Below are 27,823 nucleotides of genomic sequence, written 5' to 3' on the forward strand. Positions count from 1 at the left end.
GGCGGAAATCCTCAATAAATAAATAAATTAAAAAAAAAAAAGAAAATGGGCTTTATGTAAAGACTGATAAAATTATCTTGTGATGATGCTTTACCGTTTCTTGGAAATAAAATATTTCAAAGTATTACTGCCAGACTAATGCTGTCTCAGGACAGTACTGAGTGTATCAGACCACTTTACACTGTAACAGATTACCCGCCTGTCCCAGGCTGCTGTAGAGCATTCTACGGCAAGCTTTATTCTATATTTTCTGAGTACAATTGCAAATGACTCCTAAGAAAAACAAAACTGCGTCTCCATATCAAGAGAACATTTTTGTTTTTAAGTGGTTTATAGCCATTGGCAATTTTATAAATTCATCGTTCTTCTTAAAAACCTAACCTTATCTCAGGAGACCGTGCTGACATCAATTAAATTTATGTATGTTCTCAGGGTTAGTGAACAATGAATAATCAACAAAGAAGGCAGCAAAGATGTCTATTAAAACCACTTAAGGGACACTAGATTGAAAAAGAAACACGCTATTAACTGTACACAGAAGGATAAGCTCGATCTGGATATTTAACTGATGTTGAGCTTGGTGATATCTGGTGTCTGATCATTTTGCCATTGTTTATATACTGTGTGTTTTCTAGTGGAACATACTCCATGTTTTGCAAATTAATCTCGGAAATTCAATAAACTGCCCATAAATAATAACAAATGTAAGACACTAAATGCTTTCTAGAGTAGAGACCACTGAAAAAAAAGTACAAATGTGTTCTTACAGACATGTGCACTGCTAATGGACAGTTTTACCTCTTAGAAATTGTCTGTAACTCTAGGAACGAAGAAATTCAGGAAATACCACAGCACTTTAGACTTTTAATCTAAGGAAGCTCCAATTTGTTTTCAGCACATATTAAATTGCACTAGGTTGCCCAAATTCTTCATAGTATTAAGACATAAACACAGAAGTTTACAAGGAAACATTTCAAGCATCTGATAATAGATGCACATATATTTAGTAAGAAGATAAATACTGATACATGTTGATTTCATGCCCACTCTGAAATTCTGCCCTGGGTCACACTGTGGCCTATTATTTCCATTAAAATTAATAACTTGGGTTTGTTGTTACTGTTGGTATTGCCTCATTTTCCTATCACTAGTAATTGTGGTGTGCATAAAATTAACCTATGTCACCAAGTTGATCATTACATTGTGAATGAAGGAGCGTGAGAACATAGGAGTTATGAGAACTTCAGGAGCTCATTCACCTTATGTCAAAACAACTGTAACCGAAAATTTCACTATCTTGCCATAGAAACTCTCTCTAAATCTTTTTGGGACCATTTACACTTGTACACAAATTTTCATTAAGATATTCAATAAAAATGACCATTTTACCTTAAAATCTTTAGTACCAAACCTCTACTATAATGAGACAGATCTTACTCCATTTCAGCAACGTACTTGTAGTTATAAATATATTAAAATGAAACTCTTGTTTAAATCTTGCCTAATTTCCTATCTTCTCGTCAAGCATGCTGTGCCTTTGTGAAGGCTTCCCCACTTATCAGGCACGTTTTACAGGTCTAGTTTTTGTTTCATTCTCGATGAGTTCAGGGCTCAGTTGAAAACTTACAAAGCGTTATAGCTCGAGGCTGACATTTGTTGAGTCTGTTACTCGTTGCTTTGTGTATTAAGAAGTCTAAACACAATATAGGACTGTTTCTTTTTGGTAACATGTACAATTTGTTTTGGTAATTCAGAACACTGTTGTGAGAGGATGATTCCTTTAGTTGCCACGTTTAAAGAATATGTATAATTTTATTTTCCTTTCATCAAAATAAGAATGCATTACCCTGTTCGATATCACAAAGAATATCTATGAGTCAGATGGAAAAGCTTACAATGAGAATAAATTATTGCTGCTTTTGTTTATGACTCTTATTCAATGCACTTTGATTACTTGAAAGGCCTGATATCCAAGATATTGCCATATAAAGGATATCATGAAAAATACATGTCTCTTAATGCAAGAGTTGAATTGACGGTTTGTCGTAGCTCAAATCTGCCGAATCAACTATTGCAAAATAAATAAGTCAAATATGAATTATCTAACATATGACTATGTATTCTTATCATCTAATATTCTATATTCATATACATACGCTAACAGTGAAAAATCTCCGGTCCCAGGCTTTATTACCTTCACTTTCATGGGCAAAATTCATTCCATCTTTCCAAAGTGCCATGAGAAAATAGTTTGTGTCATGTTTTCAAAATTGTTAGGTCATTTGTTACAAATGAGGATGGCGAAAAATGTTGCAAGTGTATTATTAGTTCATAGGCATTTGAATAATACTGTCAGTGCTGCATTGCCTCATGTACTTTTCTTTGACAGAATAGTAGATTAGGGAATGGATTGACATCATCAAGAATTTGCAGAAAGAATCTGCTTTCTGTGTAAAAGATCCTAGTGATGCCAAAGTTGTGCTGTAGACCCCAGCTCCTTCCCACTGCAAGATGCTTATGTGACAACTCCGTCTGGTTGTTATTGTTAGATAATTTTAACACCACCAAGCTCAAGCTCATTATCTATTCTAGCTTATATCTCTTTGCCAAACTACAAAGGTCAAACTACCAATCACTGCTTTTCATTATCATTGCCTAGGTCCTGTTATGACCTATCATTTGAATTTCAAATATGTATTATTTTTGGATGCACAGAGATCCTTGTATTCACCGACAAACACTAAGAGAATCAGGAAGTTAATCATATGGGTTTCCTCCTCAATGGGATTGATAAAAATCAAATATCTGCCCCAAATCCAGAAAGTGGACAGCAGATTTTGCTAAAGACCCGGTGACCTTTGTGCCATCTGTGGAAACAGACCCTCACTCTTCTTTCGCAATAGAGACAGACCTCACCCAAATTGCCCCAAATAATTATACCAGACTCTTCTCTCCCTGACCATTACCCATCCTTAGGGGAGATGTCACTGTACTTTATGACCTGCTGACCTCTTTTGTGTCAGAGACCATACTAGATTCTAGGCTTTTTAGCTATAGAAGCCACCCTCGTGGTCACAAGTATTTAATAATGGAGTTCCAATGTAGTTATCCCTTAAGTTTTATTGTATACCTGGAATTGGAGTGATTCACCTGATTGTTGCTTGGAAATTGAAATATTTTTCCAAATTATACTGTGTTTTAAATATGCTGACAATGAACTTCCTGGCATTAGACTCCCAAAGTCTCATCTATGTAGACAAAGTCTTTCTGCATGGGGTGTTCATTCTTATCTCTTGGCGGTTCTCTTCTCTGCCATGACAATTTCAGGAATCTTCAGAGTCTCAGTTTGCTCATTGTTTCATTTTGATTCAATTACATTTTTCATTTATTTGTCTTTACTCTCCTATATAACGTTAATATTACTTAAGATTTAATATACTGTTTCAGGCTTAAGAAAAACCAAAGGGACTGGTATTTTATTTTGATAAATATTTTAGGAAACATCGAATACCACCCATAGACACAATCATGTGCTAGCTAGTTTTTTTTCATATCGACTTGACACAAGTTAGAGTCATCTAAGATGAGAAAACTTCAAAGGAGAAAATGCCTCCATAAGATCTGGCCACTGTGGGTGTTGCCAGCCCTTGACTGGTGGTCCCAGGTTCTATTAAAACATGGGCTAATCAAACCAAAAGCTCTAATCCTTGATGACCTCTGCAGCAGCTCCTGCCTACAGGTTCGACCTTGTTTGAGTTCCTGCTCTGACTTCCTTGGATGATGAACAATGGTATTGAAGTATTCACTAAATAATTCCTTTTCTTTCCAACGTTATTTTGATCATGGTGTTTTATTATAGCAATGATAGACCTAACAAGAAAATCGCATATACAAAGAGCACAGATAGGTGCTCTTTGCAAAAGTCAGTATATATTGAGTTCCTATAACAAAAAATAAACCTGAAAATGAGTTCTGTTGGAAAATTGATATATGGATATATAAATGCCTTATGAAGTATATTAGTCTTTAAATATATGTATAAGCATGTATATAATATAGGTATATTTTGATAATTTAAGTTATAATAAAATCTAATACAGAAATATTTCATATTTTTAATTAATATTTTACTTATAGTTCATGCCAGTCTCCAAAATAACTTGGATCTGCAAGAAGAGATCTGCAGAAGGCAGAAGGTAGATCTCTATCCATCTGACACCAGGCAGGTCTACTTTCAGAGTACAAGGCCAGCCTGGATTACATAATCTACAGCCTGCCCCAAAGGTCTGTACATTGAAACTCATTAGGAAAGTAAGTTAAACCAGAATACCATCTCAAACTATTCAGAACAGCTTTCCTGAAAAACAAAGGATACTAAGTATTTTCTAGGATACTTGAACAGGAAAAGTTTTTTCATCTTTGACATAAATTTAAATTAATGTAGTTATACCAAATGTTCTTCTATGAAGGTTCATCATAAAATTAAAGAGAGTTATGATATGACCCAGAAATCACACCCATAAGCATTAATGCGAAAGGTCTGAAAACAGTTACTCTTTGCACCTATATTCATTGTAGCGTCATTTAAAAATATCCAAGCTATGAAATTTATGTAAGTGTCCAACAGGAGATGAACTGATAAAGAAAACAATATGGATCTATGTGCATACAATGCATTTCCATCCTATCAAAACCACTCCAGGGTTTGCCCCATGCCCAAGAGTAGTAGCTTTTTCTTTTCTTTTTTTTTTTATCAGAAAACAGAGTCCATGTTTTTGTATATGTGTGATTGTGTGTTCTTAACTCAAGTAGAATATAAAAAATGGTGACTCACAGAAATAGAATGTATGTAACAGTATTTGAGGTTACTGTGGGAAATAAGAAGGTCATGGTCAGAAGGATTAAAGCTTACATAGGAATTGTGTGTTTGTGTTGTCCATTATGACAACTACAGCTATCACAGAATAGTGTCCATTTCCAAAGTATTAATATCAAATATCCTCTGTTCTCATCACAAAATGATTGGAGACATTTGAGGTTATCCAGATGTTAACTAGATTGATTTAATGATGCTAGTTGCATTTCAAAATTAGTACCACCACAATGAATTCCAAAGATTCATGGAATCATCAATGCTTCAACTTTTAATGAAAGGTTAAAAGTAGGTACGTAACATACCTGTGCTGTGGAACAATCCTTTCCTACACTATGACTATTCATTACTCTCCCTGGTTCATAACAATCTGACCGGAAGTTAGATGGGGAAGTCAAACTGAGAATGATGAGAAGAAGGAGGTCAGGGTCAGGGAGATGCCAGCCAGACACTCAGGAGGCAAGGCATTTTAAAGGACATGTAAAGCCATGAGCCATGTGGCAATGCATAGATTAATAGTATGGGTTTATTTAAGATGAAGATTTAGCTAGTAACAAGTCTGTGCATTTGTAATTAATAAGTAACATCTGAGCATTTGTAATTAATGTAAGCCTCTAAGTGATTACTTGGTACTGGTCAGTCAGGACAGGAAATATCCATTTACTTATCTGTTCTTTTAAAGATGATCTGTAAGTCATCTTTGCCTGCTATACAATCTAGCCTTTCTTCTTCAACGTCTGGTGAAATCTCACCAAACAGGAATAATACTAATAGTTGATGATATCTGCACAGCACCTTACAGTATGCAAAGACTGCTCACATATTCTTGTCTGAATTTTGCAAAGTGAACATATTACAAAGATGTCCCTTGATGTCAATGTTGAGTCTTAGAATATTCGGTAACCAGTGTTCCTGACCATGCTGTGGCACTAATTAACTCACTAACTGAGGGTTGGGATGGTAATGTGCTGTCTGTCAAACCTGTGACATCAGAATGGTGCCCTGATCTGAGCCACTTGCATTAAATTGGCAGGCTAAGTGATGCTTTTCTAGTCTTTACCTGGATGGGATTTTATTCAGTAATTGTACCCTGTAATTTATATTTATTTATCATCTGCTATCATTTTTAAAAAGTACGTGTTAAAAAAGGATAAAAGTAAGCACAAACTAGAAATAATATGGTTTTATATATTTAGACATCTAAAGAGTCATTGGTAACATTATAGAAATTTTGCATACACTTAACCCCAAATATGTCATGTAAAATAACTATACATTTTAAAGATAAAGAACAACTGCCTAATAATAAAAAGAAAAAATCAAATTTGACTTCTTTGTGATATAAATATTTAACATAAAATGGATTTTTTGCATATCTTTTGTTTTATAACAAAAGATAGCTTGTAAATTTACTGGTTTGTCAAGTTTTCAGCCTTTCTGTGAGGCTCGCTGGTTTTCAGTTGTCCTATCAAATTTCTTACAAATGAATAGAACTATACTTTGGAATACTTTTCAAAGTAAGATAAACAAGAATTGCATTCCAGATTTAAGTATGCAATTACCAATCTAAATATTTACACAATTATTTGGGAAATGAATGCCAATGGGATTGCCAGAAACAAGGAACTAAAGTCTAGTAATACTGTTGTTTAAATGAAGAAGCAATAGACAAAATTTAACATTTTCAATGTTGATTTATCACCACACTAACATCAGTTTCCATAAAATTCCCCCTCGGTAGTTCCATTTTATGAACAACTTTTAAAGTAGTGAGTTGGTAACTTTCAGTAAATATGAAACTAAGGTTTTAAAGACTGTAGACTCTCATGTTATTTGCAAAGTTGTTTAAACCAGTGTGGTTTAACAGCATGTAATGACAGCTCATCTTTCACAAGGATTTGCACGACTCTGGAAAGATGGCCATCAGTTACTATGTTCAGTTAGATGATCTTGACTTGGACTAAACAAGGGTGTGTTGCTGACAGCCATAATATGGGGTTTTTCTAATTCAACTTGAAATCAACTCAATTAAATCGGGCCAGGTGCCATCATTGGTTACATTACTTTATCTATAAAGAAGCAATAGGTATTTTTGTCTGTATCTTAATTTTTGTGTAAGACAATAATAAAAATATATAAATAACATACCTGACATGGACAAAAATTAATTATTGTCAGATTTTGACTATGCTATGAGAAATCCCTGGAAAGTTTGTACAAATGTCACATGAATCGGTGACATTCTAACTAATCCTTACATGTGAAGACAGATTCATTTCAGAGAATATGATATCCATCCAATGAGCATAATTTTTTTTTATTTTACCTGTCACACTTACTATTTTTACAGTCACTGAGACTTTGACACATATTTTCACTTGTAAGACACATTGATAACTCATCTTGAATTCTTTGGGTAATGTACGTCTTCCAAGTGTAGTACAAAAGTAGTAAATTCTTTAAAAATCCTATGGATGTGTGATGTCCTTCTGTATATGGGCTGCTTTTATTGGTTGATAAATAAGGTTTTTTTGGCCAATGACTTAGAAGAGTAAAGCCAGGTTAGAAATATGAACAGAGCTATAAAGAGAGAGTAGGCAGAGTCAGAGACACCATGTAGCTGCAGAAGAAGAAAGACGCTAGAATCTTCCCAGTAGGTCACAACTTTGAGACCATACAGAGATTAATAGAAATGGGTTAACTGAAGATGTAAGAGCTAGGTAGAAATATGCCTGAGTTAGCAACCAAGCATCAATTGATATAGTTTCTGTGTGATGATTTGGATCTGGGCAGCCAGGAAACAAAGAAGCAGTCTCCGTTTACAATCTCATGCAATTCATTTTAATGATAATAATTTAATTTTAATAAGTTGAATAATCATGGATGCTTCTTTGAAATTTTATTACATTCTGTTATTTGTGTGTGTGAGCATGTGTTTGTGTGTGTGTATGCATGTGCATGTTGTCTACAGACAAGTCCCTAAAGAAGGACAACCAGGCGGAAATCGGAGTTTTCTCCTCCTACCATATGGACCTTGGGGATCCAACACAGGTCCTTAGGCTTGGTAAAAGGTGTCTTTACCTACTGAACCTTAGAGCTGACCACATGGACATTCCTTATTCTTTGAGATAGTCACATTTGTAAAATGTCTCATGTAACAGGGTAATTTGAATTATGTACACATAAAGGATGATGTAGGGGAGTGGGCTTCAAACTACCATCTCAAGTATGCCTGAAATCGGAGCTAATAAGAACCAGAAATATTGAATTCAATCAAAAAGTGTTTGCCAGCTTTACCCTGCTTGTAAGCCAAATTATGAGATTTTAAAAAAATTGTTTTTATGCCACGCAAGATAACTCTGTATTTGACTCCTTGGTTGTAGTTGCCTTACTATTATCAGAGAATAAAGAAAATCACAGCTTGTGTAGCATATCACAGTGTAACTCTGTAAAAGAATTTGTATTTCTGCTTCCATTTAGAAAATACAGGGTACTTTTGGACTGACAGTACCACCCAGGTAGCAAAGGTCAGTGGTGTACTCTCCCCTGTGACTTCAGAAGAAGTAGGTGATGACCTTTCATGTTGATTATATCTAATTTTCACTCACCTGTGGAATTCACTTTTATTTCCAGTGATGATGGATAAAGCCTATATTGTACAAGTTTATAGCACTTTGGTGGAGATACATAGTAAAACAAGTCATGACTATGATAACTCACATTCAGATAAGCTTAGAAGTATATTAAGCACCCCAAGCCATTAAAAAAATAAAGTCATTATAATTATTAATATAAGCTAATATTTTATCATGGTGAGCAAACATCTACTTCTTAATTCTACTGCCATGACTTCATGAGCTTCAGAATTAAATGTAAAGCCATAGCATGGACTCAAAGTTAAACACAGTACACCTGAATACATATGGGGATTATTTATGGTCTGAAGTCCTCAATCTAGTGCTCTTTCTCCTAGGGAGAAATAAATAAGGAATGAGAGTCACATCCAATAATTTGTAGCCATCATTCATCGTTTTATAGGTATAATTAGTAAGCTTAAGTGGAACTCTGTTTGGAGATTTACTATCTCAGGAGTGTGATTATATATGAATTAGAAGAGTGTGTAGTTACTCCACACTGTATGATAATACAAATCATATTAACAGAGATTTGCCAAAATATAATTAAAAAATTGGGAGGCTCTAATATTTCTACCTTAAATTTGAGTAAAAGTATAGTTTATCTGTTATTTAATTTCTAAATATTCACATATCATTTTTAGCTTTAAATTAATCTTCTTTAGAAGTATTTTTAAAATTGACCTAAATAGTGAAATCCACACCCTGTTGTGAAAGTTTCAAGTGCCCTGTGGAGTCTGTTGTGTGTTACTTCCATCTGCCAGTTTACAGGGTGCTATAAAGAAGAGTCTGTGTGATCTGTACAGAGAAATGCTTTCATTAACTAATTTCTTAAGTATTATCTTTCCCAGGATATGTGCAGAGTTTTCCAAGAATGGATATGTTTGGAGATACTAATATATGAAAATTGTGTCTAGTTGTAAAAACAGCCAACAATGGCTTTTACCAGTCATTTTCCTAAACTCTCTGTTATTTTATGTCTATGTTAATGTATGTCAGGAGAGGAGAAGATTCAGAAGGTGGCTATACCTGTCTTCTGAGATGTAGCGATTGAGAATCTGAAGAACTAAAGTTATTTGTTTCCACACTCAGTGTTAAAACGAGAGGAAATAGAAACATGGGAATACGAATCCAGAAGCTCCGATGTAGAGCCTATGTGTATGTGTGCACACAGACCATGGACACATCCCACGTGGGCTTACATCAAAGAAACAAATTGATGTTTTTGACATTCTGCTGGTAGTGGAATATCAGGAGAGGAAGTCTTTAACAGTTAAAGTAAAATCCCCAAGTCACATCTTGAATGCTACTAGAGCATTCTCTTAGTTCATTTAGTTCAGTACTGATTTCATGGCACTAAAGAATATTATGTTAATTTAAATCTTTTTACATTCAGTTTAATAAACTATGTTCATGTCAAACAAATTCCAAATGTTTGGATCTTTATTATAAAGAAAACTAAACTTTGTTTTTTTTAGAAAGCACTTCTTAAGAAAATGTGATGACAGCAGAAAGTGCCTGTTCACCAAAGATGAGTTTCACAGCAGTTCCAAAGTCAACCTAATTGATTTTTATCATGTTACTAAACTTTACAGGGACAGAATTATAGTTTTGCATTATGAATGTTAATCTTTTTAAATTTATGCCACCATTATTATCTGGGCTACATTTAGGTGCTCAGAACCACTTCGTAAATGGTGATGAAATAAAAAGATGTCTGTCATATAGAAAGCAAGGCATATGAAAGCAAAGGGGACTCAGATCTTCAATTAGGTATTATGCTCAAGTGATGTATATCCATGTGCCTCAGTTTCCCCAGATATTAAAGGAGTTTGCCATAGAGATAAAAGAAAAAAGGGGGGAAAAAACATTCCACAAACCTTCACCTGCACTAGGAATGAACCTCTTTACGGCAGCCTAAAAGGTGCCTTCATCGTAAAGAATGAATGCCATGGACAGCTCGTCATTCCTCCAGCCTCATGTCTTTTTACTTCCAATCTCTCTTCTCACATTTTCTCAGCTCCCGTGAATATATATGATTTGGCACTAGATAGGTATTGTGGATTCCAACTCTTCCAAGGCACGTCTCTTGGTTTTCACTACCATCCCTCAGTTTGTGCGAGAAGAACCCCCTGCTGCAATTATTCAATAGACAGATTTAGAATAAACGTGAAGCTAGAAAGCTTCGACCAGGAAATACTGTTGATCTCGCAATCGTTACCAATATGAAAGTAAATTTTAATGGACTTACTCCTTTGAACTAGCTAAAATATTGTCATCCAGTAAACCTTTTCCTAAACAATTGAAAATACTAATTCTGCTTATCTTTACCTTCATTGTTTGGTATCTCAGCCATAAAAAGAACATTGCCATTGTAAGAACTGCTCAGAATGTATGAGTCAGTTCTTCAAACTAAAGAGCAATTTTCATTTACCAAATGCTTTGCCACCTTTTAGAAAGTGAGATTGAACTTTCTTTTTTTAAAGTGTAAGTGCTGTTGAAATGATACTGAATGCTAAATGATGTGTTTGTTTTTCAGCTGTTGTAAGTCTAAAGAGATTTTTTGAATACTTCAATTATAAAAACATTTAAAACATACAAACTTGTGCAATTTTTATTTTAATGAAGATGAGAAGTTCATTAAAGAAGATAAATATTTCATTAGATCTTAAATAAAACAAAGAGATTTTTTGGCTTCTCTCAGCACAAAATTCCTTTGAAAGATTAATTAATACATGCAAATTATGCAAATTAGACCCATGCAAATATTTTATGAAGACAATTAAGGGAACCATTAATTACTGCTTTTTTTGCTTCAGTGAGATTCATTCATTTAATTTTAATTTCACTTTAACTGTTTTGATGTATAATCTTTCAGCTAAGAACTTTATCTTTCCTGGCGGGTCACTTAAACTTATAAATTCCATCAAGTGAGCACGCAGAAGTCTGTAAAGGTATTCTTGAGACTATGTTTAGTATCAAGAGAAATTCTTGACACAATGCACTCCCACAAACAGGGAAACTGGAAGGGAATGTGAGCTCATTCTTGGCCAAGGTTCAACTGTTGGAAAAGCAATTAATTTGCTTTGGCTGTGCTAATATAGGGGAATTAGAAAGTGTGACACAAGACAAATAGAAATAATTAGTTCTCCAAAATGATGTTCTCATTAATATGGTTCAAACAGTAGAAATAAAAAAAAAACATTATTGTGGCATGTCTGCATTCTGTCCCTAACCATGGGAGGTGGAATAACACACCATAAGCTTTTTATATTTATGGTCTAAATGATGATGTTTTAATTTTTTTTCTGAGTGAGTGTTTTGTCAAAGGGTGTTAAATGTCATGAATGTCTAAATATCATAGGCTATCCAAATTGACAATGTATTTTCCATGACCATTTGTTTGTGTATCAATTTTTAAAATCTGTTCATAGTTATTCCATATTTAAACGAACAAAGACAAGAATTCCTTGTTTGTAACTAAAATAGAGATCACACAAATGACACGCAAGTATAATGAACTATTTTAAAACATATATTTATGTTTCATTTTAAAGAAGTTATCCTGTCTCTTAAAGTTCCCTGAGATGTTCAGACTATTATAACGGGAAGGAAGGCTCTGAAGCTAGAGATTCATAGTGTATCCTGTAAATTCAATGATATAAATTATATGCATCTTTTACAGTATGATCTTTGATAAACAAAACATTGGTTACAAGACTCATTGATTTCCTCCCTTGATAACAGTAGTTCAAAATTCTAAACACAGACTTTTAAGTAAGTTTCTCCTAAAAATGAAGATAACATTCTAACAAAGTTAAAGGAATGAATATATTGGCCATAATAAAAAATTCTCGTTACTTCATGTGCTTAGTGTCAGCAATTAGAATTATGTATTTATGATTACAATATCAGAGTCTTATTTAAATACTCTTCTCTGACACATTTCTCACTCTCAGTTTGTCATCGACGCTAAGATGCTGTGAATGTTACAATAGATGCATATGTTATGATTTAGTGCTGACTTTCTTAGTATTTGCTAAAAGCAGCTCGTAAACTTTCTTACAAAGGTGACTTTATTTCACTCCTCCTTAAATTCCTGAATGTCCTCCTTTATTCAATACCGTCGAAACAGATCCATGATATGCTGTGTAAATTATAATCAGTTGTGAATTTTATTGATATATTTCGGTTAATCACTTTTCCACATCAGTAATTATGACACTAAATCAAAACAGATTCATCATTGATCCTTAAGGTTCACTGTTAATATCATTCCCAATTTCCACTTATTGCTTTCTTTTATTTCAGTTTTCAGACATCCCTAAAACCCTATCGTAAATGCATTTACGATACAAGCTAAGTGGCTTCAGTTTTTTTTAAAAGGTATTAGTTCTGTATTAAGAATGGTACTTCAATACTGATAGAAATTTTCTCTCACAGTATTTATTTACTTCTCTAAACTTGCAAATCGAGTTAAATTTGAAATCCCAGATATATGACATAAATAATTTCTGTAGGACTGAAATTCACATCCAATCCTTCTTTATGACATTTTTTCAAGAAAAATGATATCATATGTATTACAAATTTGCTATATGACTTCAAATACAATGAAAAAGTTTTACATAATAATAATGAATATGCTATATCAGTATTTTAGTGCTTTGGCAGTTAGTGCTTACTAAGATTATTTTTCAGAAAAACTGGTTGAAGTAAAGCAAGTTTTTAAGTTTTTCCCAACATTCTGTAAGAGAGTTTCAGCATTTAGAATTGAAGGATAGTAACAAAAATTATTTTTAATATTTTTTTACAGAAGTAACAATGAACATAGTGGAATTATAAGTAAACATTAACTTAATACTTTACAAAATTTTGAATAGACATGTATCCCTCAAAATACTTAATACTAATCCATAAGATTTCTAGTTAAATGAAAAGTTAGCAATGATTCATAAGTATGGAACCATAGGCTGCTTATTGGTTACTGCCTACAATCGATATCACATTTTATTCAACTTAATCAATACCATCTTAAATTGATTAGCTGTGTTGAATTATTGCCAAAATCAGTGTAAAAGGACTGAAAGAACTAAATTTCTTATTTTCATTTTATTCAAGTAATATTTTTCTAATACTTAAATTCTTAAATGAAAGAAAAGAGTTGAGGTACTTTCTAGGCTGTTATTTCCAAATGACACTACACAGTAGGAACCATTATTCAATGCTGACTGCATAGAGCTATATGTAAACTCTATGCTATTATTATTGCTTATTTTGTTTTGGTTTTATAATGTCTATTCTTGCTCTTTTATTTTAGTCACATTTTAATATGAAAAATTGGTATACATAATTAAATTATTTTTGTAAACAATACACAATACTATCAGACTAATTAAAAACTGTATACTAAGTGATGACCAATTATCCAAAAAAGGAAATGAAAATTACTTTTTTAGAGCAATAACAACTTTAGGGTTTACCAGTTGATAAATGTATAGTAAATATGTTATTTCATAAGAATCAAATTTAATATTAACTGCTAAACTATATCTGTGTGAGAAATAATGCCTAGAGGATGTTTAATGCATATTAACTCTTTAAGATTGAGATTTGGGTAGTAAGGAGGCCGCTTGTTTGTCCTGGCCACCCAGAACCGAAATAATCACACAGAAACTGTATTATTTAAATCACTGCTTGGCCCATTAGCTCTAGCTTCTTATCGGCTATTTCTTACATATTAATTTAACCCATCTCCATTGATCTGTACATCACCATGAGGTCGTGGCCTATCAACAAAGTTTCAGCACATTTAGCAGCGGCTCCATGGTTTCTCTCTAACTTCGTCTCCTTTCTCCCAGCATTCAACTTAGTTTTCCCAGCCTAGCTCTGTTCCTTTATAGCTCTGCTATAAACCCAAAGCAGTTTCTTTACTCATCAATGGTAATCAAAGAATACAGAGGAAAATCCCACATCAGGTTTGATAAAAGATGAATATAGTAAAGCAGATCCTGAAATCTAGGAAACATCCTAGAACTTCTGAACTGTTGGTTCTGAAGGGATACGTAAGCAATCCTCATGCCCACGTGCAACTCAGAGTTTGTTTTCATGTACAGGAAAGAAAGTTTACAGCAAGCAAGAATATGACAATCCAGTGTTGCTTACACTTTCATGAAGACCTTTTCACTTGTGAGTCTAAGGAGGCATCACTTAAGCACTGTAGAAGCTTGAGTCTGGGGTTGCCTTTAAAAGCCTCTGTTCAAACACACTATTCAAACACATATTCCATAAGAATCCAAAGGCTTGTGTATTAATTAGGGTTTCCATTTTATTTCCACAAAAACACCATCATCGAGAGCAACTTGGAGAGGAAAGGGTTTATTTGGTTTTCACATACTGGGTCATAATGTATTGAGGGAAGCCAAGGAAGGAACCTGGATGTAGGGACTGTGGCCAAAACCATGGAAGAATGTGGTTCACTGGCTGCCTTTATCAGTAACTTAGCCCTCTTTCTTATAGAACTCAGACCAACTGTCCAGTGTTGGCTCCACCCACCATGAACTGGATCCTCCCACATCAGTTATTAATTGAGAAAATGCTGGCAATCAGCCAGACTTATGAAGGCATTTTCTCAACTGAGAGTAGCTTTTCAGAGATGACTGTAGCTTATGTCAACTTGACAAAATATTAATCATGACAATATGCTAGGTAAAAATTATATATTAATGATGTTATATATCTGTTATTAATCCACTACATGTTAAATTTCAGGGATTAAGATGAATTTTTATTGCAAGTATAGCTATTTTTAATTATATTTGCTACTTTTTAAAGAATGAGGTGTTCTCAGTGTGTGAAAATTACTATAAGCAACATATATGCATAAAATCCAATGAAAGAGTAAATACTAAGAAAGAAATTAATGCTTTGCATTGTAAATCATTTTTGGTAGTAATTAATTGCAGATTGTACTAGTAACAAATTTAATTTACTCACGAGGTTCTGGGTACTTGAAATGAGTGATATGGCTATAAGTAGTTATGCTTAAACAGTAACATGTAAGCCCAGGCTTCATTTGTAGAAGAGAAAAACTTCCTGGGCTTATAAATCTCTATTCCAGTACAAACAATGCAACTAACTGGAAGAATGACAATCAAGGAATTAATTGCCCCCTCTGATCTTTACTTTTCCTTTTAATTAGGAAAAACAGGAGAAACAGCTCCATAAACATTCATTCTCAATCCTATTGCCTAATCTTAGTTGTTGACTTGATTAAATTGAAAAGTGACTGAAAGACTGATAAAGTAAGTGCCCCTCAGGGTGTGTTTGTGAAGCTGTTTCCAGCAAGGAGGAAACGAAGAGAGGATGAACCCTGAATGCGGTCCACGCTGGTCCTACTGAGTGTTGGTCATCTGCATGGGTTGAAAACAAGAGGGAAAAAGAAAGTTTGCCCAAGGGGAATCCTTCATCTTTGTTTCTCAGATGCCATGCACAGAGCAAGTCTGTTCTGCATTGCCCTCACTACTGTGGTAGCCTGAAACCTCTGGAACTTTGATCCAGAAGGAATACTTTCTACCTTAAGTTGTTTTTCTAAAATATTTACTCAGCAATAGAAAATCTGACTATCACTCTATAATTCAATGTAATAACTAATGTATAGATTCTTAGTAAATATGTAATATCTTAAAGTCTAAATGAAAAATCTTTTTCTATGAAAAATCTTTTATTAGGATATTTTCTACATGCTAGAACATTTAAGACAACACAAAACTAGCTAAAGCATGTAAGTTCAAGCTGAACATGGAGAAGGAGGCCTAGATCCCAACACACTGGAGGCAAAGGCAAATGAGCTGCAAGATACAATAGCCTAAGACACAGTAAGAACTGGATCGTAGAACAAACACACACACACAAGAAGTATACACACTCACAATTATACACACAGAGACTAAGTACACATACATGTACACAATGTATACACACACATACACTAAGAGCCCACCAGAGACAAACATATGCACATACACAGACATATACACAAGCTACACACATACACAAAAATAAACACCCACACAAAAGCACACACACTTGCACACATGCACACACGCACACACACAGCACATATACATACACACATATCTCTTCACTGCTTTCATCCTGATAATTTGTAGCTGTAAACTATCAGTCAAATAGAAATGCTCTGTTTTTTTTTTGTTGTTGTTTTGTTTTGTTTTGTTTTTTCGAGACAGGGTTGAATGCTCTGTTTTAAAGGGGAAAAGAGGATATCATCTAACAACTGCAAACTAAATGCACTCAGGAAGAAAAGGCAGTGATGCACCAAACAACTGGAACGCATTACAGGTCTAACTCCAACAGACTCTTGCTGCAACCTTTAATAAGCCATCTGCCCCCATTAAGCCTCAGTTTCCTCCTTTGTACAACAAAGAATTTCAATCTACCACAATGTCCTTTCCCAATACTGAGGCAATCACATCAAGAAAGTGTGCTTGGCATAACATCAATGTTAAAATGTATTTGTGGAAGAGATGAATAATTTAAAAAGTCAGCATGCATCTTCAAATATCTAGAAGGCAGAAAGAAGATATTTTTAAATTGAACAAAAAGATTATGAATGTGAAGGCAAGCCTTTTATGTGTTTTCATTGGAATAGTATTTGGTTTTCTATGATCTGAGATCAGTCAAAAAGAGAATAAAAAGCCAAGTAGTTTTGATTACAGCTATTGGATGTAAATAAAAGAAATGTACTTTCAAATAAAGTCAAGATTTTGTAAGCTTAACTTGCAGATAGAGTAAGCTGTCAGAAGAACCACAGTTCATGTCTACTTTTTAAGGCAAAAATGGTCATTTTGACTTAAAACGACAAGATATTAGTGAAGAAATAAAAAGAAAAAAACTGTTATTAGGAAAGTATAAGTTTTGAGACATTTTTGGAAAATGTATGTATAATACATGTGAAAAATAATACATACATGATTCTATAACATGGTAGAATTTGTGGAGCACACACTATTCAATATTTAATAATTTTAAGTAAAACAAACTCTATAATAAATTGAGGTTAACTTATACAAACAAAAGATACATTTTATAAGTATGCTTATAGGATAATAAAATATGAATTTAAAATAAAATATTTAATATAGGTATATATTTACATGGTCTGAATTGGAGCTAAAACTACAAAGAATGAATACAAAGACAAAACTACTAATTAAGCCATCAAACAAAAACAATAATTCTGGGATCCTGGGAGAATATATAAAGCAACACCCCCCCCCTTTGGTTTTTCAAGACAAAGTTTTGGAGCCTGTCCTGAAACTAGACAAGGTTGGCCTCAAACTCACAGAGATCTGTCTGCCTCTACCTCCTGAGTGCTGGGATTAAAGGTGTGTGCCACCACCACCCAGCAAGTATGACTTTCTTTATCAGAATCATGAATCAGAATCAGAATCCCCCACCTGCTATCAGTTTCTCCAGCTGAAAACCAGTCCTGTAGGATCTCCACATACACCAGCTTTAACACTGGTGCTTTTTATCAGTGCCTGATTTGTTCCTTCAGGGAATATGCAACAAGCCACATACAGGACCAACACTCTGCCAGACAACAGGGCCACAGTCAGGAACAAAACAAGATAGCAAAACCTCTGCCTCCAACACAGCTGAAGGAATCTGACATAGGTGGCAACGCACAGCTTGGTCCTGAGGATAAACAGAAAGCTCCCTGCTCTAAGAGGAGGAACTGGATCTGAGCAGCCAATAGGTAATTAAGGGACAGGAGAAGAGGGAAGAGGGAAGTACTCTTGGACAAAATAACTTTTAAATTAAGACTGTGAGGATGGTTAAGTCTACAGCAGAGGGTGTAAAGTGTTCCATGTGGTTGGGACTGGTGAAAGTTGGGCAACAGTATGACTTCCAGGAAAAGAGCAAAAAAAAAAATTCACTGTTTGGTACATAGAATGGTAGGCGACACAGTCGAGCAGAGAATGAAGGTATGCTGGAGAAAGGAATTCCAGCCTCAATCCTTCCTCCATGTGTATTAAGGGATAGATTAGAATACATGAAAGGACTACAGGGAGGCAGCTTTGTGCACTGTATTTGAGTTTCTTGTGAGGCAACAAACACAAAAAAATCATGTATTATTATCTAATATAGCTAAAACATATCTAAATGAATTGAGGAGAGGCTATCGGCTTTCAAAACAAATAATATGAAATCATTAAAAATGTTGTTAGCTACGGAGAGAGAATAATGCAGGCACAGGATTTAAGTGAATGACGGTATCTAGCTATGCCCGTTTAGAGTGTGCATGTGTTTCAATGTGAAAGAAGAATGAGGTTTGGTGGTGTATTTGTTGAATGACCAATAAAAACTACTTGCTGAAGGTTCCTATGAATTCTCTCTATACGTTAAAAGACCTTATTAAAAGGGCAAAGTAGAGTAAGTGTTTCAAACTAACAGAAATTACAATAGAGATGCCTGTCACAATGCACAGCACAGAAAGACTAATTGGAATGCAATTCAGATACTGAAACAAGATTTGGATATTCATTCTGCATTTAGAATGGTAGATAGAAGTTTCTGTCCTGCTCAGTCCTGCAGCCATTTGGTCCCAAAGAAACACCCAGAGGATTACATTAATTATAAACTGTTTAGCCTTTTAGCTCAGGCTTATTATTAACTAACTCTAACAACTTAAATTAACCAATAATTCTAGTCTTTGTTTAGCCATGGGGCCTGGTGCAGCATTGCTCAGGGTAGCATTTTCAACTTGCTTTCTCTGTGTCTGGTGGGTGACTGACTCTATGCCTTTCCTCTTCCCAGAATTCTCTTAGAATGGTCATCTGGTCTATACTTCCTGCTTGGCTACTGGCCAATCAGCGTTTAATTAAAATAATACAAGTAACAAAACATTACAGTGTACAAGAGCATTATCCCACATAGAATCTCAATGAAACTTGTAAATTTTGAGTTAATTATTTGCCATATCAGCAATGAAGAATTTTCCCTGTGCACTATAACAGATTGATTTGACTATCCATGAAAAAGGTAAACGATTAAAGAATATTATTCATTGGGAATATTTCCTAAACCATTATGTGTTGTTCTTCCCCATTTTCTTGTTTTCTATTGTTTTTTGGAACTGGTTATATAAAATGCCCGTGAGAGACTGTCTAGTCAACTGAGGGGCTAATATGATGCCAATTAACTGACATATGAGCAGAATTTAAGTACCCATCTTCGAAGAGAGCAACTCCAATGCCAAGTGTGGCATTATTTATGGCTAAAATGTTAAAAATACACGATCAGTGTAAAAGTTGTAGGCCATTTTTTGTATTCCAATTAAGATGGTTCTATTTCAGAATAGAGAGTGATTTCTGTTATGGTTGGATTGGGAGTAAGAAAACAGCTGTGCCTATTACCACAGCTGGGTTCAGGGACTCTTGATGAGAATGTGAGAAAGGTTTATGTGATTGTTTGTTGTAGTTTTCATTTTTGATACATGAAGAAACTCTCAAAAAAACACAACAGAGATTGGTTCCCAAAAAGAGAATGAGTTTGGACACTTTACTCCCCTTATCTGTTCAGCATTTACATAGATTTTTACTACCACTCACTTCATTGTTTGATTTCTCTAGATCATACATAATGAAACTCTGTTCATGGCAAATGTGTTAAGTGAGTCTTACATTAAAAACAAAACAAAATAAAAAACATTCAAAAGGCAAAGAAAGAGGAAAGAGAGAAGAAAGAAAGGAAGAAAGAAAGAAAAAAAACTTTACATAATGGAGTTAGGGGGAACTTTTTTGCATTGTTTAAAATGCATAAACGTGTACTTTAAAAAGAACAGGGATGATACGGTGGTGCTTTCCTTTAATGCAAGCATTTAGAAGGCTGAGGAAGGTAGATTTCTGTGAGTTCCAGGATAGCTTGGTCAAGAAAGAAAGAGAAGAAGAGAATGATGAGGAAGAGGGAGAAGAAGAAGAAGAAGAAGAAGAAGAAGAAGAAGAAGAAGAAGAAGAAGAAGAAGAAGAAGAAGAAGAAGAAGAAGAAGGAAGGAAAAGAGAGATAGGAAGAAAGAAAAAAGAAAGAAGCAATTAATAAGTATAAAAATTTCATCTGAGAATATTTTAAAAATAATAATTTGAAAAAATCATTAAGCAAAATTATGAACGTTACTAAATGTTTTGGAATGAAAACTGCATTTTGAAAACAACAATTGGAAGGAGTATAAATGAATGATTTTTCTGTTTAAAAAATAATCTTATAATACTTAAATTAGTTTTAAATTATTTTGCTAACATTTTGCTTCTCAAATCTTGAAATAATTTGGTTATGTTTACTATGCTATTCAGTTGGTATAATTCTTGGTAACAAAAGGAAGACAATGAAATGTTTTCTTTCAGAATAAGTAAATCACATAAACACAACTTTGGAATGTTCAAGATTCAGCCTTTTACAGCAAGAATTTAATTACATTAAAGTACAGAGTTGAGTTTATGTGAACTTTAAAATATAAAATAAAAATACAATAGTTTAATTAATTACCAAATTCTTTTTTCAGTGCACACTGACAGATATATTCCACAAGATATAATAAGCATATTGTGGTGTGATTTAAAATTTTTTGAGACAGAATTTCACTCAGTATCCCAGGATGGTGTCCAACTTGCAATCCTCTGCTCACTTCTCCAAAGTGCTAAGGACCACAGGAATGTATCACCTCAACTAACTGTTTAATCAGTTCTCAATATTAACAATGAATACATATAGAGATGTATGTTCTTTATCATATTTGCTTAGATTCAGTTTGGATTAAATGGAAGATCCTCTCTCTCTCTCTCTCTCTCTCTCTCTCTCTCTCTCTCTCTCTCTCTCTCTCTCTGTGACATACACATATCTGGCCTGTCTTGAGCTTTTTTCGAGGATTTTAACATTATCTGAATTAGTGTATGAACAATCTCCAGTGTAAAGAGAATAGGGCCTATATTTTGCACTTCCTGATAATGAAGATTGGCTTTTTTGGAAGAGTAACTTTTTATTTTTACTATATATGTTCTTTTTATATGAACGCCCAAGTGGACATAACTCTAATGAAATCTATAATTCTTTTAAAAATGAGATTTTGCATCTAAAATTACATGAATTTTCAATCTTCTGGCTATATTATTATTCTACATTATTAAAAATAAAATGTTTTCTAACATGAATAAGTCTTGCTATTTAATTAGTATGACAACTGAAGAAATAAATATTATTTAAAACACATTGTTATATCACTAGGAATATTTCTTCAAATATTGTGTAGTTATTTATTGCCTATATGATACAAAACAAGTATATTACTTTTACATTAAGCCAAGGTTGACACTTTTGGAGCTGCCTGAGTAAGTAAAACAATTAGGATTAAATGATGGCCTAAAAATTATTGGGCTTGAAATGTAAAATAAAAGCAGTTGGGAAGATTATGGCCATTACTCATTTTAGTTTTCCCCTGGAAGAACCATCTTCACTTGGATCAAAAACAAATGTTCTTCATGTTGTTGGCAAATTTGTTGTATAGAGTGGGTGTCTGGAAGTAATTGTTGCTTTCTGATTTTGTTCTTGCTCAGGACGAAGGGCTCCACAGTATACCTATCTAGCTTTTCTGACACTTTAATACAACCTCTTTAGTATTCAATATATGATCTTACTCAGCAGATCTTCATTACCAAATAATATATTATAGTATATATAACATGTGGGTATCCACATAGGACCTAAATAATCTTATTAACTCTTAACCTTGAGATAGACTATTTTGTATGTATCCTCTAGTAACTGTCACAAAAATGAATAGACATGTTTAAATTTAAAAACTATTTGTATAGTATATGACTTTATGTAGAGTAGAAATTAAAAGCCCTGACAGAATTAGACTGTGCTTCAAATGTTCAATAAAACATTTACTGTGTCCAAGATTAAATCATACATTGTTTAAAATTAATTATTCCTTTTTAATTGCATTATATAAACAGAAAATGACCTGTTAATTTAAAGAAAATCTATCAGCACAAAATGAATTCATTCCACATAAACAAGCAAGATGAACTTGACCTTGTTTTGAACTTGTTTTGATGTGGCCCAGATGGTAGGCTCCATGCTTGAATAGCAGCCTAAAGCTGAGGAAAAACTCATATAGCAAGATCTAGATTTATAGCCCTCTGCGAATTCCTACCTTGTATTGTCCTTTCTGCGTCTGTTCTTCCGCCGCTGCGGTCAGCTTCTATCTCTGGGGTCAGGGAGTCTAAAAACACAGAGACACAAGAATGACATATATTTCTTTTGATTCCTGTTGTCTTGAGAAGCAAGAGCTACCTGCAGAATTAAAATCACGTAAATCTTTGCCATCTTTTGAAGGTTTGACAGAACTGTAACCATCAGAATTTTCAAAAGGTGTGATTAGAATAAGTGGCATAATATTGTCCATATGACAGGTTGGAGTAGGAGTTTTTAGATTAACCTTTTAGCATTTTTTCTGTAGAAATGGATTTTGTTAAGTAGAAAAGCAACGTCAGGTCCCAGATACTGAGAATAAATTACAAAATGGTTGGAGCACCTATGAAAGAAAGCATTTGCTGAATGATTCATGAGACCTAGATGCATACACACCCACAAGCACATGTCCACATTGTTCCTCTGCTATTACAAATCAAAGCTGCTTATGGGGGAAAAAAAAAAACAACATGCACGTTCTTACCATTTAAGACCCTGAGACTGTCTGCGGAAGCTGCTTGTTTCAGTGTCTGCTCTGCTTGCTCACGGCGTTTGGTCTCAAATTCCAGAGCTTCCTGCAGTTTTCTCTTGGCTTTCTTTTCCTTCTTTAGCCTCTTTTGGACGATGGCTAGAAAAGAGATGTGAAGATTAATTTTCAGACCATTTCTAATGCTGCTGATTTACAAACAGCAGATAATCCTTATGGTACTGATGTCTCCTTAATAAACAGAGTCTGTTTATAAGTAGAAAGTCTTGTAGTCTGCTACAAGTAACAAACCCTCCAATCCCAACTTCACTTAAAATAATATCCAAGAAAACGTTAATAAAAGTCAACACTTTGTTCTAGCTTTAAATGATTCCAGGAATGACTTTAATTGTCCAGTGGAGAGATATTTAATGGGGTTCCGACTTTAGTAAATATTTGTGTTCATTCATAAAGTGGCTAAGTGAAGTTTGTGGCTTAGTCACTGCCCTTGAATCAGATCATTGCAGAGTACACTGAATAGTGCATGCTTTTGTATGTATCTCTCCTGGACTCAGGAGGTAGTGCCCCCACAAATGCTGTGGGAAAAAACAAGTAATACCAATTAGATTTTTCATAATTATTCCTTCAGATTTTAGAAAACATGGACTATTACTTATATATGAGGAACAACATACTTGTTATGTATATACAGGAGCAGTAATTTCTTTTAATAATGATATATTTTTATGAGAATGATTCCTTTCTAACAAATGTGTAACACTATAAGATATTTTAAGAATTCATGTTGTAGTTTCATTTTGTTGGAATTACAGTGAATATAAAAACCTCACTTGAAGTTATAACATGCTACTGATAACAATGATTTGTATAAAAGATAAATCATGACATAGAACTTGGGTGAGGTATATTTTCTCCTATTAGAAGATTCCAATAGTGCTGCCCAATGTTAATCAATAATAATAACAATATACATGATAAAAACATACATTCATAGACTTAAACTGTTTTTACTCTGTCTACACATGAATAAGATGGAAAGCAGTAAGTATTGTGGTGGCAAATGTAAGTTCTTTGAAATTATCTTTCTGGATAATACATATTTAACAACAGCACTATTCCAAAATTCAATTTTTTTTACTTATAAAGAGCAACCACTCTAAATTTCTTGCTACCCATAAAAGAACAATGGTTTTACTTAATTTGATATTTCATCAGAATATAAATTTAGGAAAAAATATTCTTGCAAATGATTAATTTCAGTTTCTAATACCTACATGTTCCATATGTATCATCACTAGCCCCACTTAGATGGCAGTCCATTAACCTGTTGAGTTTATTGTTTCTATATCATATATCTCAAAACATTTTACCCCCAATGGGCAATGACTATGTTCTTATATGTAAAATAATTGACAATGATTTGAAATCAATGCTAATGTCCTCTTTATTAAGGGTAAATTTAATTGATTATTCTAACCTTATCTTATATTTTAATTTCTAAATGTTATTTAATGTATTCTGTGAAAATATATGATAGTTTTGAAATATGCTTATAAATTGCACAAGATCATAATCCTAATACCCAGATACACAGCACCCAGCCATTGACCACTCAATTTTTTGCGTGATTCCAGGACATGAGACTGAGTGAGTTGTTAGCAGGATAATACACTTCTCCAGCAAGTACATTTGTACTAGGTGAGTACGAATAACTATAACTTTCAAATAATTATTGGAAGTTAGTTAAATGAGGGATTTAAGGTGTCTGCGCATGCTTTGCTCTCTAGAGGGTAGAGGAATAAAACTGAAGAAAACTTTGTCATTAGAATCACTAGACTCCAAAGATTATTCTAGAAATCCTAAGATATATCTTCTAGTCTTTTATGTGTCTTCTTCAGACTAGAACAAAATAGAACCATGGCTATGTCATAAAAGGTGCTTTCACAGATTCAACTAGCTTCTCAAACTTCCTCATTCATTTCGAACTCATCTGTCACCAATGTTTACCACGCTTGAATTATTTTAATTCTTAAACCTATACAAATTCATATTATTAAAAAACGTATATGCTGTGTAACAGTGCCTCAAACAAAGCTGAATCCAGAAACCCACTAGGTACTGATTCATAATATATACTGAAGCAACCTGGAAAATCCCAAAACAGACACAATAATCTTTAAATGAACACATCAAACATGAAAGGCAGTTGAAGAATTTATATGAAATACTTACAAAATTAAAAAAATTAAATCCCCCTGTTTTACAGTTCTTGTGAAATCATGTAGCTGAAGCAAAGGAGGGATTGGTTGTAGCCTTAAAATTCTTGCATAAAATAATATACAAATATTATTGACCTTCAAAATTATCTATTGATGACCAGTATAATATTTTAAAAGAAGCAATTTGGAGATCAATAATACCATTATTTTTATCCAATAAGAATTCATTTTGGTAAGTACTTTATGGACTTGACCTTGTTGAATGAACATGAAGCATTCAGAAGGAAAATTATACAAACACTTAACTCCGGTTATTTGCTCAGATATTCATCAAGCTTCCATTTCAGTTGATAAATATCTTACCAAACCTGCTTTGCTTGAATAATCAGTCTTTTCTAGTTTAGCTTTATAACTTTAACTTTTGAGGTTTTCAAAGGACAATTGTGAGTGAGTGCAATATTCTTCATCATGTTTCCCATCTTATCATTATAAACATAATTCATTAAACTTTATAAGTAATGAAAATTACATGATCAATGATATAATAGATATATCTATTTCCCTGAGGTAGAAAACAGAAGCGAATGTGCTCGTTAAACATTTAGAAATACAATAAACTCATGATTCAAGTCTGTTCTAAGTTCAGCTACAGGCAAAGGAGCAAAAATGAAAGTATATCACCAACAGAACAATATTATTTTATTGACCGATTCGCTTAAATATTAGACCTCAGCGGATTTTCACAGATACCTCTGTTTTTTTGTTCCATGGCCAACTGCTTCTCCAGTGTCTCTCTTAGCTCTCTTTCCCTCAAAAAATCCATCTTCAGTTCTGTTTTTTCCAGTTGGACCTGTTTTTCTTGAGCTCTGGCATTATCTATGGCAACTTTCAAAAGGCCCTGTACAAAGAAGGTATTCAGCATGAGGATACTTTGGTACAAAACACATTTTGTTCACTACTGAAATGTATTTTTGATGAGAAGAGCTCACTTATCAAATTCTTTGATTCCTGTGAAACCATCCAGGACTCACAATGCCACAACTAAAGCACAAAACTTCTACTTCTACATCTTATTAAACTCTTTGAGAAGGACAAATACTTTGGCCTGTAGGTTCTATTGCTTCACATTAGACTGGCTGGCTAAGTTTCAGTGAGAGTCACACAGAAGCATACTATGAAATACAAACGGACAAAGGAAATGGGCGGTTCTACAAAGAACCCTCTAAAATGGTCTATGTGATCCTGGTAAGCTGTCATTGTCCTCAAGGTCATCCATCCATCCATGCAAGGTTACACTTTCTACAGCTGTCTTACGTGTGCTTCCAATTCAGCTATCTATGTCTGCTGAAGGAAGTTTGCTCTTTCAATCTATGTAGTTGCGTGTCTCACAACCTCATTTCCCTTCATATGGCCCAAAGAAATCATTCATGAGGTGATTTCGCTGACCATCTAATCAGAAATATCCCTACCTGTAGATGATACTGTTAGATTTTCTTAACCACTGTCATTGCATTCGTTGTTAAATAATATTATTAGATATCGATGCACTAACTGGCTTATATCATGCATCTCCCACTGTAATGAAGTTTTTTGGACAAAAGCAGGAATATTTGTTATTATTAAGCACTCCTTATCCAAACCATGCCATTAATTTTAAATGTTTACATATGAGAAATTAAAATTACCACTCATCTATACTTGAGATACATAACATATTTAAAGCATCTAGAATAATATATTAGTAATAAATTATTTTTATGATGTCCTTCAAAGTATTGTAATAATCTGGGAATAACATTTAAGAAGACATCTCACAGGCTAGTAATTCAAAAGCTTTAGAAAAAAATATCTTACTTATTCTTACAAATGATTTTAGAGATATACACTTTCTCTTCATTTATAATTTCCATAAAATTTTGCAGTTCCTTCAGATTTTGAAAATAAACCATGAGCACATAGTATGCTTACAAAAAAAGTATCATGGACTTTGACAGAGAAGATGCTCAGGACCAAAGATATCACTGAAAAGTCAAGTTAAAAATTCTTTCACCCTAAGTTCAGCAATACAAAATGCTGTATTTGAAATGTAAAGCATTTTGTCATAGTTTCTGACGGTGTCAATCTGAAATTTGCCATTGGAATTTTGCGAGGAGTGGAATTTAATGGCAGTGCTAGAGGTGCTCAGGAAGGCGACCCTTTTAAAAAGTCAATGTGGACGCAATTACTCAAAAAATTCCAACTCCAGATTGATGTGAAGCACAACTGAAAAGAGGTAGCCTGTCTCCAGCAGAACAGCATAACTAATAACACTGTCATGGGCCATTTTATTATCTTT

General features: G+C 33.8%; 1 protein-coding gene across 1 annotated transcript in view; it reads right to left on the bottom strand.

Annotated features, from left to right (window-relative positions):
- Dach1 (dachshund family transcription factor 1) overlaps window positions 1–27,823 on the bottom strand; it is a 362,276-nt gene that overhangs the window by 16,021 nt on the left and 318,432 nt on the right. The window contains exons 9-11 of the mRNA XM_026788386.1: window positions 26,239–26,386; window positions 23,267–23,410; window positions 22,745–22,813 (exon numbers count right to left, since the gene is read on the bottom strand). Coding sequence (XP_026644187.1) covers window positions 22,745–22,813; window positions 23,267–23,410; window positions 26,239–26,386 — 361 coding nt within the window. The remainder of the gene's footprint in view (window positions 1–22,744; window positions 22,814–23,266; window positions 23,411–26,238; window positions 26,387–27,823) is intronic.

Source organism: Microtus ochrogaster, unplaced genomic scaffold, assembly GCF_000317375.1.
Source record: "Microtus ochrogaster isolate Prairie Vole_2 unplaced genomic scaffold, MicOch1.0 UNK2, whole genome shotgun sequence".
Lineage (NCBI taxonomy): Eukaryota > Metazoa > Chordata > Mammalia > Rodentia > Cricetidae > Microtus > Microtus ochrogaster.